This window comes from Heptranchias perlo, unplaced genomic scaffold (assembly GCF_035084215.1).
Source record: "Heptranchias perlo isolate sHepPer1 unplaced genomic scaffold, sHepPer1.hap1 HAP1_SCAFFOLD_344, whole genome shotgun sequence".
In the NCBI taxonomy this organism is placed as follows: Eukaryota; Metazoa; Chordata; class Chondrichthyes; order Hexanchiformes; family Hexanchidae; genus Heptranchias; species Heptranchias perlo.
Genome location: NW_027139356.1, coordinates 146,229 through 161,761, shown reverse-complemented (window position 1 = coordinate 161,761; position 15,533 = coordinate 146,229). Strand labels below are relative to the sequence as shown.

At 50.9% G+C, this 15,533-nt stretch overlaps 1 protein-coding gene across 3 annotated transcripts in view; it reads left to right on the top strand.

Moving 5' to 3' along the window:
- The window catches only part of LOC137311511 (extracellular matrix protein 2-like), a 119,349-nt gene extending 104,584 nt beyond the window's left edge, over positions 1–14,765 (top strand). Inside the window, exons 8-9 of one of the 3 annotated variants that reach the window (XR_010960432.1) lie at positions 11,184–11,659; positions 12,833–12,918. Coding sequence is in view for 2 of the 3 variants with exons in the window: in XM_067978664.1 (XP_067834765.1) it covers positions 11,184–11,510; positions 12,833–13,004 (499 nt within the window). In the remaining variant the exon portion in view is untranslated. Of the gene's footprint in view, positions 1–11,183; positions 11,660–12,832 lie in introns of those variants that run through there. The other 2 variants (XM_067978664.1, XM_067978665.1) reach the window with 2 other exon arrangements.
- Positions 14,766–15,533: the final 768 nt, after the last annotated feature.

Genomic DNA, 15,533 nt, shown 5'->3' with positions numbered 1-15,533 from the left:
TCTTTCTCTCTTTCGTTCTCTCTTTCTTTCTTTCTTTCTTTCCCTCCCTCCTTTCTTTCTTTCTCTCTTTCGTTCTCTCTTTCTTTCTTTCTTTCTTTCCCTCCCTCCTTTCTTTCTTTCTCTCTTTCGTTCTCTCTTTCTTTCTTTCTTTCTTTCCCTCCCTCCTTTCTTTCTTTCTCTCTTTCGTTCTCTCTTTCTTTCTTTCCCTCCCTCCTTTCTTTCTTTCTCTCTTTCGTTCTCTCTTTCTTTCTTTCTTTCTTTCCCTCCCTCCTTTCTTTCTTTCTCTCTTTCGTTCTCTCTTTCTTTCTTTTGTTCTCTCTTTCTTTCTTTCCCTCCCTCCTTTCTCTCTTTCTTTCTTTCTTTCTCTCTTTCTTTCCCTCCCTCCTTTCTTTCTTTCTCTCTTTCGTTCTCTCTTTCTTTCTTTCTTTCTTTCCCTCCCTCCTTTCTTTCTTTCTCTCTTTCGTTCTCTCTTTCTTTCTTTCTTTCTTTCCCTCCCTCCTTTCTTTCTTTCTCTCTTTCGTTCTCTCTTTCTTTCTTTCTTTCTTTCCCTCCCTCCTTTCTTTCTTTCTCTCTTTCGTTCTCTCTTTCTTTCTTTCCCTCCCTCCTTTCTTTCTTTCTCTCTTTCGTTCTCTCTTTCTTTCTTTCTTTCTTTCCCTCCCTCCTTTCTTTCTTTCTCTCTTTCGTTCTCTCTTTCTTTCTTTTGTTCTCTCTTTCTTTCTTTCCCTCCCTCCTTTCTCTCTTTCTTTCTTTCTTTCTCTCTTTCTTTCCCTCCCTCCTTTCTTTCATTCTCTCTTTCGTTCTCTCTTTCATTCTTTCCCTCCATGCTCTTTTTCTCTCTCTCTTTCTTTCTTTCCCTCCCTCCCTCCCTCCTTTCTTTCTTTCTCTCTTTCCGTCTCTCTTTCTTTCTTTCTTTCTTTCCCTCCCTCCTTTCTTTCTTTCTCTCTTTCGTTCTCTCTTGCTTTCTTTCCCTCCCTCCTTTCTTTCTTTCTCTCTTTCGTTCTCTCTTTCTTTCTTTCTTTCTTTCCCTCCCTCCTTTCTTTCTTTCTCTCTTTCGTTCTCTCTTTCTTTCTTTCTTTCTTTCCCTCCCTCCTTTCTTTCTTTCTCTCTTTCGTTCTCTCTTTCTTTCTTTCTTTCTTTCCCTCCCTCCTTTCTTTCTTTCTCTCTTTCGTTCTCTCTTTCTTTCTTTCTTTCCCTCCCTCCTTTCTTTCTTTCTCTCTTTCGTTCTCTCTTTCTTTCTTTCTTTCTTTCTTTCTTTCCCTCCCTCCTTTCTTTCTTTCTCTCTTTCGTTCTCTCTTCCTTTCTTTCCCTCCCTCCTTTCTTTCTTTCTCTCTTTCGTTCTCTCTTTCTTTCTTTTGTTCTCTCTTTCTTTCTTTCCCTCCCTCCTTTCTCTCTTTCTTTCTTTCTTTCTCTCTTTCTTTCCCTCCCTCCTTTCTTTCTTTCTCTCTTTCGTTCTCTCTTTCTTTCTTTCTTTCTTTCCCTCCCTCCTTTCTTTCTTTCTCTCTTTCGTTCTCTCTTTCTTTCTTTCTTTCTTTCCCTCCCTCCTTTCTTTCTTTCTCTCTTTCGTTCTCTCTTTCTTTCTTTCTTTCTTTCCCTCCCTCCTTTCTTTCTTTCTCTCTTTCGTTCTCTCTTTCTTTCTTTCCCTCCCTCCTTTCTTTCTTTCTCTCTTTCGTTCTCTCTTTCTTTCTTTCTTTCTTTCCCTCCCTCCTTTCTTTCTTTCTCTCTTTCGTTCTCTCTTTCTTTCTTTTGTTCTCTCTTTCTTTCTTTCCCTCCCTCCTTTCTCTCTTTCTTTCTTTCTTTCTCTCTTTCTTTCCCTCCCTCCTTTCTTTCATTCTCTCTTTCGTTCTCTCTTTCATTCTTTCCCTCCATGCTCTTTTTCTCTCTCTCTTTCTTTCTTTCCCTCCCTCCCTCCCTCCTTTCTTTCTTTCTCTCTTTCCGTCTCTCTTTCTTTCTTTCTTTCTTTCCCTCCCTCCTTTCTTTCTTTCTCTCTTTCGTTCTCTCTTGCTTTCTTTCCCTCCCTCCTTTCTTTCTTTCTCTCTTTCGTTCTCTCTTTCTTTCTTTCTTTCTTTCCCTCCCTCCTTTCTTTCTTTCTCTCTTTCGTTCTCTCTTTCTTTCTTTCTTTCTTTCCCTCCCTCCTTTCTTTCTTTCTCTCTTTCGTTCTCTCTTTCTTTCTTTCTTTCTTTCCCTCCCTCCTTTCTTTCTTTCTCTCTTTCGTTCTCTCTTTCTTTCTTTCTTTCCCTCCCTCCTTTCTTTCTTTCTCTCTTTCGTTCTCTCTTTCTTTCTTTCTTTCTTTCTTTCTTTCCCTCCCTCCTTTCTTTCTTTCTCTCTTTCGTTCTCTCTTCCTTTCTTTCCCTCCCTCCCTCCCTCCCTCCTTTCTTTCTTTCCCTCCCTCCCTCTTTTCTTTCAGTCTTTCTTTCCCCCACCCTTTCGATCTTCCCCGACCCCCCTCTCCTGATCTCCGAGACGGCCTGCTATCGAAGGGCACTGCACAAACACGAGTGCTGGAGCTGCTTTCCGCTGCCGTGGCCACACGGGAAAGATGTGTGGAGGGGGAAGGGGGCGGTGAACCTCGCAGGCTGCCCCGGCAACGGTCTGAGGCCTAGCGTGGCAACTCACCGCAGGAAAATCGAGCGTCAAGGGGACCAGCCTGATAACGATTGTTCTAAAAGAGAGAGAGAGAGAGATAAATCAGACCGTTATAACATTCTTAAAGAAAACCGTTGTGAAAACCACAGAATCCACAAGGCCCTGGCTTCCATTCTGAGTGGGAATTTACGAGGTAGTTTGTTTTGGCCTGGTGCTCTGTTCTAAATGCGGTGTGTGCTTTACTGAATTGCCGCACGGTTTTCAATGCAAAAAGCAAGCCCTGTCTGGAACTCAATGCTCATCTAATCAAAGAAAAGGCTGAACAGGCCGGGGCTCTTTTCTCGAGAAAAGGGAAGGGCTGAGGGGTTGACCCGATGGGGGTCTTTAACATGACGAAAGGGGTTTCGATAGGGTAGACGGAGAGAAGATGGTTCCAATTGCGGGGGAGACCAGGACGAGGGGGCCATCGATATAAGAGAGTCACTGATAAATCCAATCGGGGAATTCAGGAGAAACTCCTTCACCCAGAGAGCGGTGGGAATGTGGAACTCGCTCCCACAGGGAGTGGTCGAGGGGAATAGAATCGATGGATTTAAGGGGAAGCTCGATAAACACATGAGGGGAGAAAGGAATAGAAGGAGAGGGTGATAGGGTGAGATGGAGTAGGGAGGGAGGAGGCTCGTGTGGAGCATAAACACCGGGATAGACCAGTTGGGCCGAATGGCCTGTTTCTGTGCTGCAAATTGGATGTCATTCTCTGTAATTACTGTCCTTGAGAGGGGTTTGGAGGGGGTACTCCATGAATCAGTGATGGTCACATTTGCTACTCTGGCGCCTATCCATCGTATCTGGAAAACCTACATTGGCTCCCAGTCGAACAACACCTCGATTTTAAAGTTCCCATCCTTGTTTTCAAATCCCTCCATGGCCCTCGCCCCCCCTCCCTATCTCTGTAACCTCCTCCAGCCCCTACGACCCTCCGAGATCTCTGCGTTCCCTCGGCCTATCCCCGATTCCCATCGCTCCGCCATTGGCGGCCGTGCCTTCAGCCGCCTCGGCCCTAAGCTCTGGAATTCCCTCCCTAAACCTCTCCGCCTCTCTCTCTCTCCTCCTTTAAGACGCTCCTTAAAACCTCCCTCTTTGACCGAGCTTTTGGTCACCGGTCCTAATATCTCCTTATGTGGCTCGGTGTCAAATTTTGCCTGATTGACGCTCCTCTGAAGGGCCTTGGGGATGTTTTACTACGTTAAAGTCGCTATATAAATGCAATTGTTGTTACGTTAAAGAAAGACTCCCATTTCTATAGATGCTTTCACCACCTCAGGACGTCCCAAAGCGTTTTACAGCCAATGAAGTACTTTTGAAGTGTAGTCACTGTTGTAATGTAGGAAATGCGGCAGCCAATTTGTACACAGCAAGATCCCACAAACAGCAAATGAGATAAACGACCAGATAATCTATTTGTTAGTGATGTTGGTTGTGGGATAAATATCGGCCCCAGGACACCGGGGAGAACTCCCCACCCCCTCTGCCGCCCCGCCCCCCTGCTCTTCTTCCAATAGCGGCCGTGGGATCTTTTACGTCCCACCTGAGAGGGCAGACGGAGGGGGGGCCTCGGTTTAACGTCTCGTCCCGAAAGACGGCCCCCTCCGACAGTGCGGCGCTCCCTCAGTTCCGGCACCGGGGAGGGGAGTGTCGGGGCCTGGATTACGGGGCTCGAGTCTGTGGAGCGGGGGGGTCTCGAACCCCCGACCTTCGGACTCCGAGGGGAGAGAGTGAGGCCCCACTGAGCCAGGGCCGACACCTTAGGGAAGCTGGGTTTGTTTTCTTTGCGGGAAAATGGCTCACTTCGATGAAGGGTTCAAATCCCAGGGTGGGGCACAAGATGAGACTGAGGAGGTGGGGAGCGAGGGGGCAAATAGAATCATAGAAGTTTACAACATGGAAACAGGCCCTTCGGCCCAACATGTCCATGTCGCCCAGTTTATACCACTAAGCTAGTCCCAATTGCCTGCACTTGGCCCATATCCCTCTATACCCATCTTACCCATGTAACTGTCCAAATGCTTTTTAAAAGACAAAATTGTACCCGCCTCTACTACTGCCTCTGGCAGCTCGTTCCAGACACTCACCACCCTTTGAGTGAAAAAATTGCCCCTCTGGACCCTTTTGTATCTCTCCCCTCTCACCTTAAATCTATGCCCCCTCGTTATAGACTCCCCTACCTTTGGGAAAAGATTTTGACTATCTACCTTATCTATGCCCCTCATTATTTTATAGACTTCTATAAGATCACCCCTAAACCTCCTACTCTCCAGGGAAAAAAGTCTCAGTCTATCCAACCTCTCCCTATAAGTCAAACCATCAAGTCCCGGTGGCATCCTAGTAAATCTTTTCTGCACTCTTTCTAGTTTAATAATATCCTTTCTATAATAGGGTGACCAGAACTGTACACAGTATTCCAAGTGTGGCCTTACTAATGTCTTGTACAACTTCAACAAGACATCCCAACTCCTGTATTCAATGTTCTGACCAATGAAACCAAGCATGCCGAATGCCTTCTTCACCACCCTGTCCGCCTGTGACTCCACTTTCAAGGAGCTATGAACCTGTACTCCTATAATCGTAGGGAATGTTTTCCCCTCCAAAGGCAATTGAGTTGTGGAATGGGCTGCCTGGGGAGGACATTGAGAAAGACAGTGTTGATTGATTGGTAGATTTTTGTTGGGTGAGGAGATTAAGGGTTACGGAACCAAGGTGGGTAAATGGAGTTAAGATACAGATCAGCCATGATCTAATTGAATGGCGGAACAGGCTAGAGGGGCTGAATGGCCTCCTCCTGTACCTGTGTAACAGGCTCGAGGGGCTGAATGGCCTCCCCCTGTTCCTATGCAACAAGGGGCTGAATGGCCTCCTCCTGTTCCTGTGTAACAGGCTAGAGGGGCTCAATGGGCCTCCTCCTGTTCCTGCGTAACAGGCTCGAGGGGCTGAATGGCCTCCTCCTGTTCCTATGCAACAGGCTCGAGGGGCTGAATGGGCCTCCTCCTGTTCCTATGTACAGGCTCGAGGGGCTCAATGGGCCTCCTCCTGTTCCTGTGTAACAGGCTCGAGGGGCTGAATGGCCTCCTCCTGTTCCTGTGTAACAGGCTCGAGGGGCTGAATGGCCTCCTCCTGTTCCTGTGTAACAGGCTCGAGGGGCTCAATGGGCCTCCTCCTGTTCCTGCGTAACAGGCACGAGGGGCTGAATGGCCTCCTCCTGTTCCTGTGTAACAGGCTCGAGGGGCTGAATGGCCTCCCCCTGTTCCTATGCAACAAGGGGCTCAATGGGCCTCCTCCTGTTCCTGCGTAACAGGCTCGAGGGGCTGAATGGCCTCCTCCTGTTCCTGTGTAACAGGCTCGAGGGGCTGAATGGCCTTCTCCTGTTCCTGTGTAACAGGCTCGAGGGGCTCAATGGGCCTCCTCCTGTTCCTGCGTAACAGGCACGAGGGGCTGAATGGCCTCCTCCTGTTCCTGTGTAACAGGCTCGAGGGGCTGAATGGCCTCCTCCTGTTCCTGTGTAACAGGCTCGAGGGGCTGAATGGCCTCCCCCTGTTCCTATGCAACAAGGGGCTCAATGGGCCTCCTCCTGTTCCTGCGTAACAGGCTCGAGGGGCTGAATGGCCTCCCCCTGTTCCTATGCAACAGGCTCGAGGGGCTGAATGGCCTCCTCCTGTTCCTATGCAACAGGCTCGAGGGGCTGAATGGCCTCCTCCTGTTCCTATGCAACAGGCTCGAGGGGCTGCATGGCCTCCCCCTGTTCCTATGCAACAGGCTCGAGGGGCTGAATGGCCTCCTCCTGTTCCTATGCAACAGGCTCGAGGGGCTGAATGGCCTCCTCCTGTTCCTGTGTAACAGGCTCGAGGGGGCTGAATGGCCTCCCCCTGTTCCTATGCAACAAGGGGCTGAATGGCCTCCCCCTGTCCCTGTGTAACACCTTCAGACGGGGGAATGGAGTCGGGGGGAGGAGCGGGGAGCCGGAAAATTATTATTGTCTTCAAGAAATCAAGGCATTTACGTTACTGATAATAATCAGCAGGAGCGTCGCGACACAGGATGGGGCTTGTTGGGTGATGAGCAGCCATCGTGGAGTCGAATTCCTGACTGACACACCCACTCTCAATCTTCAGGCCATCTCGCTGATCTCCACTCTGTTGCCTCCCCAATGTAAAAGAAAATAAGGAACTCCCATCTCTCCGGCCCCTTTCACCATCTCAGGACGTCCCAAAGTGTTTCACGGCCAATGAAGTACTTTTTTTTTTGAAGTGCGGCCACTGTTGTAATGCGGGAAACGCGGCAGCCGATTTGCGCACAGCAAGATCCCACAAACAGCGATGTGCTAAATGACCAGATCATCTGTTTTTTTAGTGCTGTTGGTCGAGGGATAAATATCGGCCCCAGGACCCCGGGGAGAACTCCTCCTCCCTCTGCTCTTCTTCCAATAGCGGCCGTGGGATCTTTTACGTCCCACCTGAAAGGGCAGACGGCGGGAGGGGGGCCTCAGTTTAACGTCTCATCCCGAAAGACGGCCCCTCCGACAGTGCGGCGCTCCCTCAGTTACTGGCACCGGAGGGGGGAGTGTCGGGACCGGATTTCGGGGCTCGAGTCTCTGGAGTGGGGGCTCGGACCCTCGACCTTCCGACTCGGAGAGGGAGAGAGTGAGACCCCCACCGGGACTGTCCCATGCGAGCGAGCCTGAAACATCATCGAGAAACATGCCTTGTAAGTGGCGCCCGCCTGATTTGGGGATGGAATCCCAGGGCGAGGACCAGAGGTGACTGAAAGGTCTGCCATCAATGGCAGGGCGAGAAGATTGAGGGGGGGGGGTGGGGGGCGCAGAGAGAGAGAGGAGCCCCAACGCTGAAGGACTGAAGGAAACGGGAGGGTTGGGGGTGTGTAAGGCAGGTTGCAGGGACAGGGTTGGGAGACAATCATTGAATAGTATAGCACAGAAAGAGGCCGTTCGGCCCATCGTGCCTGTGCCGGCTCTTTGAAAGAGCTGTCCAATTTGTCCCACACTCCCCCCTACTCTTTCCCCTGCAAATTTTTCCCCTTCAAGTATTTATCCAATTCCCTTTTGAAAGTTATTATTGAATCTGCTTCCACCGCCCGTTCAGGCAGTGAATTCCAGATCAGAACAACTCGCTGCGTAAAACATGTCTCCTCATTTCCCGCCCTGGTTCTTTCCCCGATTATCTTAAATCCGTGTCCTCTGGTCACCGACCCTCCTGCCCACTGGAAACAGTTTCTCCTTATTTACTCGATAAAAACCTCTTCCTGATTTTGAACGCCTCGATCAAATCTCCCCTGAACCTTCTCTGCTCTGAGGAGAACAATCCCAGATTCTCCAGTCTCTCCACACAACTGGAGTCCCCTCATCCCTGGGACCGTTCCAGTAAATCTCCTCTGCACCCTCTCTTAGGCCCTGACATCCTTCCGAAAGTGTGGTGCCCAGAATTGGCCACAATACTCCAGCTGAGGCCTAACAAGGAGCATAATTCAAAAGTAGTACTCTGCGGGACAGTTTGCCGGTGTAGGTCGAGCAAGAACAGGGCTTAGTGTGGGATAGGGGGACAGGCGACTGAGCTTTGGACAACTCTTGGAGGTGAAAGGTCGCGATTTGACCCTTGACCCCACCCAGTCTGCCAATCGATCCAGTCACCGTGTTGCCAATAACAACTTAACGTAGTTAATCGTCCCCCAACGCCCTTCCCAGGAGCGCAAATCAGACAAAATCTGACACCGAGCCACTTAAGGAGATACTAGGACAGGTGACCAAAAGCTCGGTCAAAGAGGTCGGTTTTAAGGAGCGTCTTAAAGGAGAGAGAGAGAGGTGGAGAGGTTCAGGGAGGGAATTCCAGAGCTTGGGGCCGAGGAGGCTGAAGGCACGGCCGCCAATGGTGGAGCGATGGGAATCGGGGGGATGGACAAGAGTTGGAAGAACGCAGAGAACGGTCTTACTCTGCATCTTAAAAGGAGCTGGGACATGTACAAGTTAAGTTATAACTTAACACGTACAACTGGGCAGTGAATGGAAGTGATGCTGGGATTCAGACTGGCGACGCCCATGTTAAACACCTCGAGACTCTGTCAACCCAAATAAATGGCGGTGCGTTCGGCTTCTGGGGCCCGGGACAACAACAGCCCAGAGACTTCGGGATCTTGCACGGAAACACCTCTCTCCCGGCTGTCTTTCATTGAGCATCGGCTCCGATGCCAACTCGCCCCAGCTGGGAGTCGGAGTACCAGTTTAGTGCAATTTCCACGGCCTCGAGGCCAGGGACGGGAGGGAGAGTGAGGGGGGGGGCGGGGGGGGGGTCACATTGCCAAGTACATAGCAATAAAACTAACGAGTGCCATATGCGTCCCTACGATGGACTTTGATGCGCCTTTCATAACAAAGCCTTCGAGCGACAGGAACCATCTGCTTCCAATCAGCTTAATCAGAAGAGAATGGGACTTCAGGGAACAGGACAGCTCCGAAATCCGAGGCCACTCGGCCTCCCTCGACTCGTGCGGAGGCTGGCAGGGAAATGAAACCTGCCCAGGAGCCTACTCTTTCCATAACTCCCTGATGACAAAAGAGAAAGGGAGCTTTACTCTGTATCTAACCCTGTACCTGCCCTGGGAGTGTTTGATGGGACAGTGTAGAGGGAGCTTTACTCTGTATCTAACCCTGTACCTGCCCCTGGGAGTGTTTGATGGGACAGTGTAGAGGGAGCTTTACTCTGTATCTAACCCTGTACCTGCCCTGGGAGTGTTTGATGGGATGGTGTAGAGGGAGCTTTACTCTGTATCTAACCCTGTACCTGCCCTGGGAGTGTTTGATGGGACGGTGTAGAGGGAGCTTTACTCTGTATCTAACCCTGTACCTGCCCTGGGAGTGTTTGATGGGACAGTGTAGAGGGAGCTTTACTCTGTATCTAACCCTGTACCTGCCCTGGGAGTGTTTGATGGGACAGTGTAGAGGGAGCTTTACTTTGTATCTAACCCGTGCTGTACCTGTCCTGGGAGTGTTTCATGGGACAGTGTCGAGGGAGCTTTTCTCTGTATCTAACCCTGTACCTGCCCTGGGAGTGTTTGATGGGACAGTGTAGAGGGAGCTTTACTTTGTATCTAACCCGTGCTGTACCTGTCCTGGGAGTGTTTGATGGGACAGTGTCGAGGGAGCTTTTCTCTGTATCTAACCCTGTACCTGCCCTGGGAGTGTTTGATGGGACAGTGTAGAGGGAGCTTTACTCTGTATCTAACCCTGTACCTGCCCTGGGAGTGTTTGATGGGGCAGTGTAGAGGGAGCTTTACTCTGTATCTAACCCTGTACCTGCCCTGGGAGTGTTTGATGGGACAGTGCAGAGGGAGCTTTACTCTGTATCTAACCCTGTACCTGCCCTGGGAGTGTTTGACGGGACAGTGTAGAGGGAGCTTTACTCTGTATCTAACCCTGTACCTGCCCTGGGAGTGTTTGATGGGACAGTGTAGAGGGAGCTTTACTTTGTATCCAACCCGTGCTGTACCTGTCCTGGGAGTGTTTGATGGGACAGTGTCGAGGGAGCTTTTCTCTGTATCTAACCCTGTACCTGCCCTGGGAGTGTTTGATGGGACAGTGTAGAGGGAGCTTTACTCTGTATCTAACCCTGTACCTGCCCTGGGAGTGTTTGATGGGACAGTGTAGAGGGAGCTTTACTCTGTATCTAACCCTGTACCTGACCCTGGGAGTGTTTGATGGGACAGTGTAGAGGGAGCTTTACTCTGTATCTAACCCTGTACCTGCCCTGGGAGTGTTTGATGGGGCAGTGTAGAGGGAGCTTTACTCTGTATCTAACCCTGTACCTGCCCTGGGAGTGTTTGATGGGACAGTGCAGAGGGAGCTTTACTCTGTATCTAACCCTGTACCTGCCCTGGGAGTGTTTGATGGGGACAGTGTAGAGGGAGCTTTACTCTGTATCTAACCCTGTACCTGCCCTGGGAGTGTTTGATGGGACAGTGTAGAGGGAGCTTTACTCTGTATCTAGCCCTGTACCGGCACTGGGAGTGTTTGATGGGACAGTGCAGAGGGAGCTTTACTCTGTATCTAACCCTGTACCTGCCCTGGGAGTGTTTGACGGGACGGTGTAGAGGGAGCTTTACTCTGTATCTAACCCTGTACCTGCCCTGGGAGTGTTTGACGGGACGGTGTAGAGGGAGCTTTACTCTGTATCTAACCCTGTACCTGCCCTGGGAGTGTTTGATGGGACCGTGTAGAGGGAGCTTTACTCTGTATCTAACCCTGTACCTGCCCTGGGAGTGTTTGATGGGACAGTGTAGAGGGAGCTTTACTCTGTATCTAACCCTGTACCTGCCCTGGGAGTGTTTGACGGGACAGTGTAGAGGGAGCTTTACTCTGTATCTAACCCTGTACCTGCCCTGGGAGTGTTTGATGGGACAGTGTAGAGGGAGCTTTACTCTGTATCTAACCCTGTACCTGCCCTGGGAGTGTTTGATGGGACAGTGTAGAGGGAGCGTTCACATTGAGAAGTGTGAAATCCCATCAGTGCTGTTAAAGTCTTTAACTGTGTGTCTTGCAGCAAGTTGGAGTCTCTGGACCTGTCCCACAACCGGATAGTCCATGTGCCATCCTTCCTGCCGACCGGCCTCAAGGTGCTCCTGCTGCACCATAACCAGATCGAACGCATCCCTGGCTATGTCTTCGCCCACCTCAAGCCGGGCCTGGAGTTCCTGCACCTCTCCTATAACCGGCTCAGCGACGACGGCATCCACAGCAACTCCTTCCTGGGCCTTTACCGCTCGCTGCAGGAGCTGCTCCTCGACCACAACAACCTCCGGGCTGTCCCGCGGGGAATCCTCAACCTGCAGGTCCTGCAGGTCCTCCGTCTGAGCGACAACCAGATCAGGTACGGGCCTGCGCCTTGATCGAGGGGTTCAAAATCCTGAAGGGGTTTCGATGGAGTGAATCAGGAGAAACCGTTTCCAGTGGGCAGGAGGGTCGGTGACCAGAGGACACGCAGATTTAAGATAATCGGGAAAAGAACCAGAGGGGGAGGTGAGGAATGTTTTTTTTTACGCAGCGAGTTGTTCTGATCTGGAATTCACTGCCTGAAAGGGCGGTGGGAGCAGATTCAATAATAACTTTCAAAAGGGGAATTGGATAAATACTTGAAAAGGGAAAAAAATTGACAGGGAAAGAGCAGAGGGGGACATAGGAACAAGAGTAGGCCATTCAGCCCCTCGAGCCTGCTCCGCCATTTGAGAAGATCATGGCCGATCTGTGATCTAACTCCATATACCTGCCTTTGGCCCGTATCCCTTAATACCTTCGGTTGCCAAAAAGCTATCTATCTCAGATTTAAATTTCGCAATTGAGCTCGCATCAATTGCCGTCTGCGGAAGAGAGTTCCAAACTTCTACCACCCTTTGTGTGTAGAAATGTTTTCTAATCTCGCTCCTGAAAGGTCTGGCTCTAATTTTTAGACTGTGCCCCCTACTCCTAGAATCCCCAACCAGCGGAAATAGTTTCTCTCTATCCACCCTATCCGTTCCCCTTAATATCTTATGAACTTCGATCAGATCACCCCTTAACCTTCGAAACTCTAGAGAGCACAACCCCAATTTGTGTAATCTCTCCTCGTAACTTAACCCTTGAAGTCCGGGTATCATTCGAGTAAACCTACGCTGCACTCCCTCCAAATACGGGGAAAGGGCAGGGGGGAGTGTGGGACTAATTGGATAGCCCTTTTGAAAGAGCCAGTACAGGCACGATGGGCCGAATGGCCTCCTGTGCTGTATCATTCCACGATTCACCACCTCAGGACGTCCCAAAGCGTTTCACAGCCAATGAAGTACTTTTTATTTCGAAGTATCGTCACTGTTGTAATGTAAGAAACACCAATCTGCGCACAGCAAGATCCCACCAACCGCAACATGGCAAACGGGGTTTAACGTCTCACTCCGAAAGACGGCCCCTCCGACAGTGCGGCGCTCCCTCAGTACCGGCATCGGGGGGGAGCGTCGGGGTCTGGATTGCGGGGGCTCGAGTCTCTGGAGTGGGGGGGCTCGAACCCTCGACCGTCTGACTCCGAGGGGGGAGAGTGGGAGCCAAGTGAGCCACTCATTGGATGTGTTTGAGTTGCAGTCGTTTCTTGTTCGAGACGTACTTGGTATTGTTAATTCTCAACTCCGTTTTCCCATCCTTCTCCCCCTGCCTCACCAATCCAAGGTACGTCCCTCTGGATTCAGTGTGCGACACCAGGATAAGTGAAGACTCCAACTTGGTCTCCATCCACCTGGAGAACAACCTGATTGACCGGCGAAGGATCCCTCCCACTGCTTTCTCCTGCATCCGTTCCTACCAGAGCATCGTCCTGCGTCCACAGCGATTCGAAGACTAGTGCCCGCCTCCCTCCCCGCCAACCCGGCCGTCCCCGCTGCCTCGCCGCCCGCCTGCGAGTCACCCCCTCCCGTCCCCCCTGCCGACCAGTCGAGAGGGCGCGTCCTTGACTTGGCCACGCGCCAGCCCAACGAAAGAGAGGGGCGCCCACGAGGCCGCCGGCCTGGGGGCGCGTCAGGAACAGGAGGAGAGGCCGTTCAGCCCCCTCCAGCCCGTTCCGCCGTTCAACGGAGGATCTGCGCCTCAACCCGCCTTGGTTCCATATCTCTTGTCACCCTTGGCCAGCAAAAGTCTAGAATCACGTAGAAATGACAACACGGAAGCAGGCCGTTTGGCCCGTCCAGCCCGAATGCCACGTGCCCATCTTTTTCCCTTCAGCCCTCTTTCCTCCAAGCACATATCTAGCCCCTCCCTCGTGGTCTCTGCTTCAGTCGCGAACTCCTCACTCAACAGACTCACAGGCCTCTGTTAAAAAAAAAAAGTTTCTCTTGCTCTCTGTCCGAAAGCTCTTACATTCTGCTCAGGTTCTATCCGTGTCCTCCCGTTCTGGACCTCGACAATCACCGGAAACAGGCTGCTTCGTTCTACCCTGTCTCTCCCTTCATAATTCGAAGCACCTTCATCAAATCACCCTGTATTCTCCACCATTACTGACGGGACAGTGTGGAGGGAGCTCTACTCTGTATCTAACCCTGTACCTGCCCTGGGAGTGTTTGATGGGACAGTGTGGAGGGAGCTTTACTCTGTATCTAACCCTGTACCTGCCCTGGGAGTGTTTGATGGGACAGTGTAGAGGGAGCTTTACTCTGTATCTAACCCTGTACCTGCCCTGGGAGTGTTTGATGGGACAGTGTAGAGGGAGCTTTACTCTGTATCTAACCCTGTACCTGCCCTGGGAGTGTTTGATGGGACAGTGTAGAGGGAGCTTTACTCTGTATCTAACCCTGTACCTGCCCTGGGAGTGTTTGATGGGACAGTGTAGAGGGAGCTTTACTCTGTATCTAACCCTGTACCTGCCCTGGGAGTGTTTGATGGGACAGTGTAGAGGGAGCTTTACTCTGTATCTAACCCATGCTGTACCTGCCCTGGGAGTGTTTGATGGGACAGTGTCAAGGGAACTTTACTCTGTATCTAACCCTGTCCCTGCCCTGGGAGTGTTTGATGGGACAGTGTAGAGGGAGCTTTACTCTGTATCTAACCCTGTACCTGCCCTGGGAGTGTTTGATGGGACAGTGTAGAGGGAGCTTTACTCTGTATCTAACCCGTGCTGTCCCTGCCCTGGGAGTGTTTGATGGGACAGTGTAGAGGGAGCTTTACTCTGTATCTAACCCTGTACCTGCCCTGGGAGTGTTTGATGGGACAGTGTAGAGGGAGCTTTACTCTGTATCTAACCCGTGCTGTACCTGCCCTGGGAGTGTTTGATGGGACAGTGTAGAGGGAGCTTTACTCTGTATCTAACCCTGTACCTGCCCTGGGAGTGTTTGATGGGACAGTGTAGAGGGAGCTTTACTCTGTATCTAACCCGTGCTGTACCTGCCCTGGGAGGGTTTGATGGGGACCCTGGCTGCCTGAAATTTTAACTCTTCCGTTACCTAATAGGAACATCCCTCACCTCATTGAACAGAAAACTCCCGTAGTGAAAGGAAACACTATCTTATTTTGCAAACCATTAATTAGGAATCAGAATACTCTCTCCCTGCTATGTATACACTGAAAAGTTGAATTGCCTGCAATCCAATAAAGTTTGCTTTTATTTATAAAAGTTACGCCTTGTGTCGTATTACAAAAGACCTGGACAACATCCAGGCTTGGGCTGATAAGTGGCAAGTAACATTCGCGCCAGATAAGTGCCAGGCAATGACCATCTCCAACAAGAGAGAGTCTAACCACCTCCCCTTGACATTCAACGGCATTACCATCACCGAATCCCCCACCATCAACATCCTGGGGTCACCATTGACCAGAAACTTATCTGGACCAGCCACATAAATACTGTGGCTACAAGAGCAGGTCAGAGGCTGGGTATTCTGCGGCGAGTGACTCACCTCCTGACTCCCCAAAGCCTTTCCACCATCTACAAGGCACAAGTCAGGAGTGTGATGGAATACTCTCCACTTGCCTGGATGAGTGCAGCTCCAACAACACTCGAGAAGCTCGACACCATCCAGAACAAAGCAGCCCGCTTGATTGGCACCCCATCCACCACCCTAAACATTCACTCCCTTCACCACCGGCGCACAGTGGCTGCAGTGTGGACCATCCACAGGATGCACTGCAGCAACTCGCCAAGGCTTCTTCGACAGCACCTCCCAAACCCGCGACCTCTACCACCTAGAAGGACAAGAGCAGCAGGTACATGGGAACAACACCACCTGCACGTTCCCCTCCGAGTCACACACCATCCCAACTTGGAAATATATCGGCCGTTCCTTCATCGTCACTGGGTCAAAATCCTGGAACTCCCTTCCTAACAGCACTGTGGGAGAACTTTCACCACATGGACTGCAGCGGTTCAAGATGGCGGCTCACC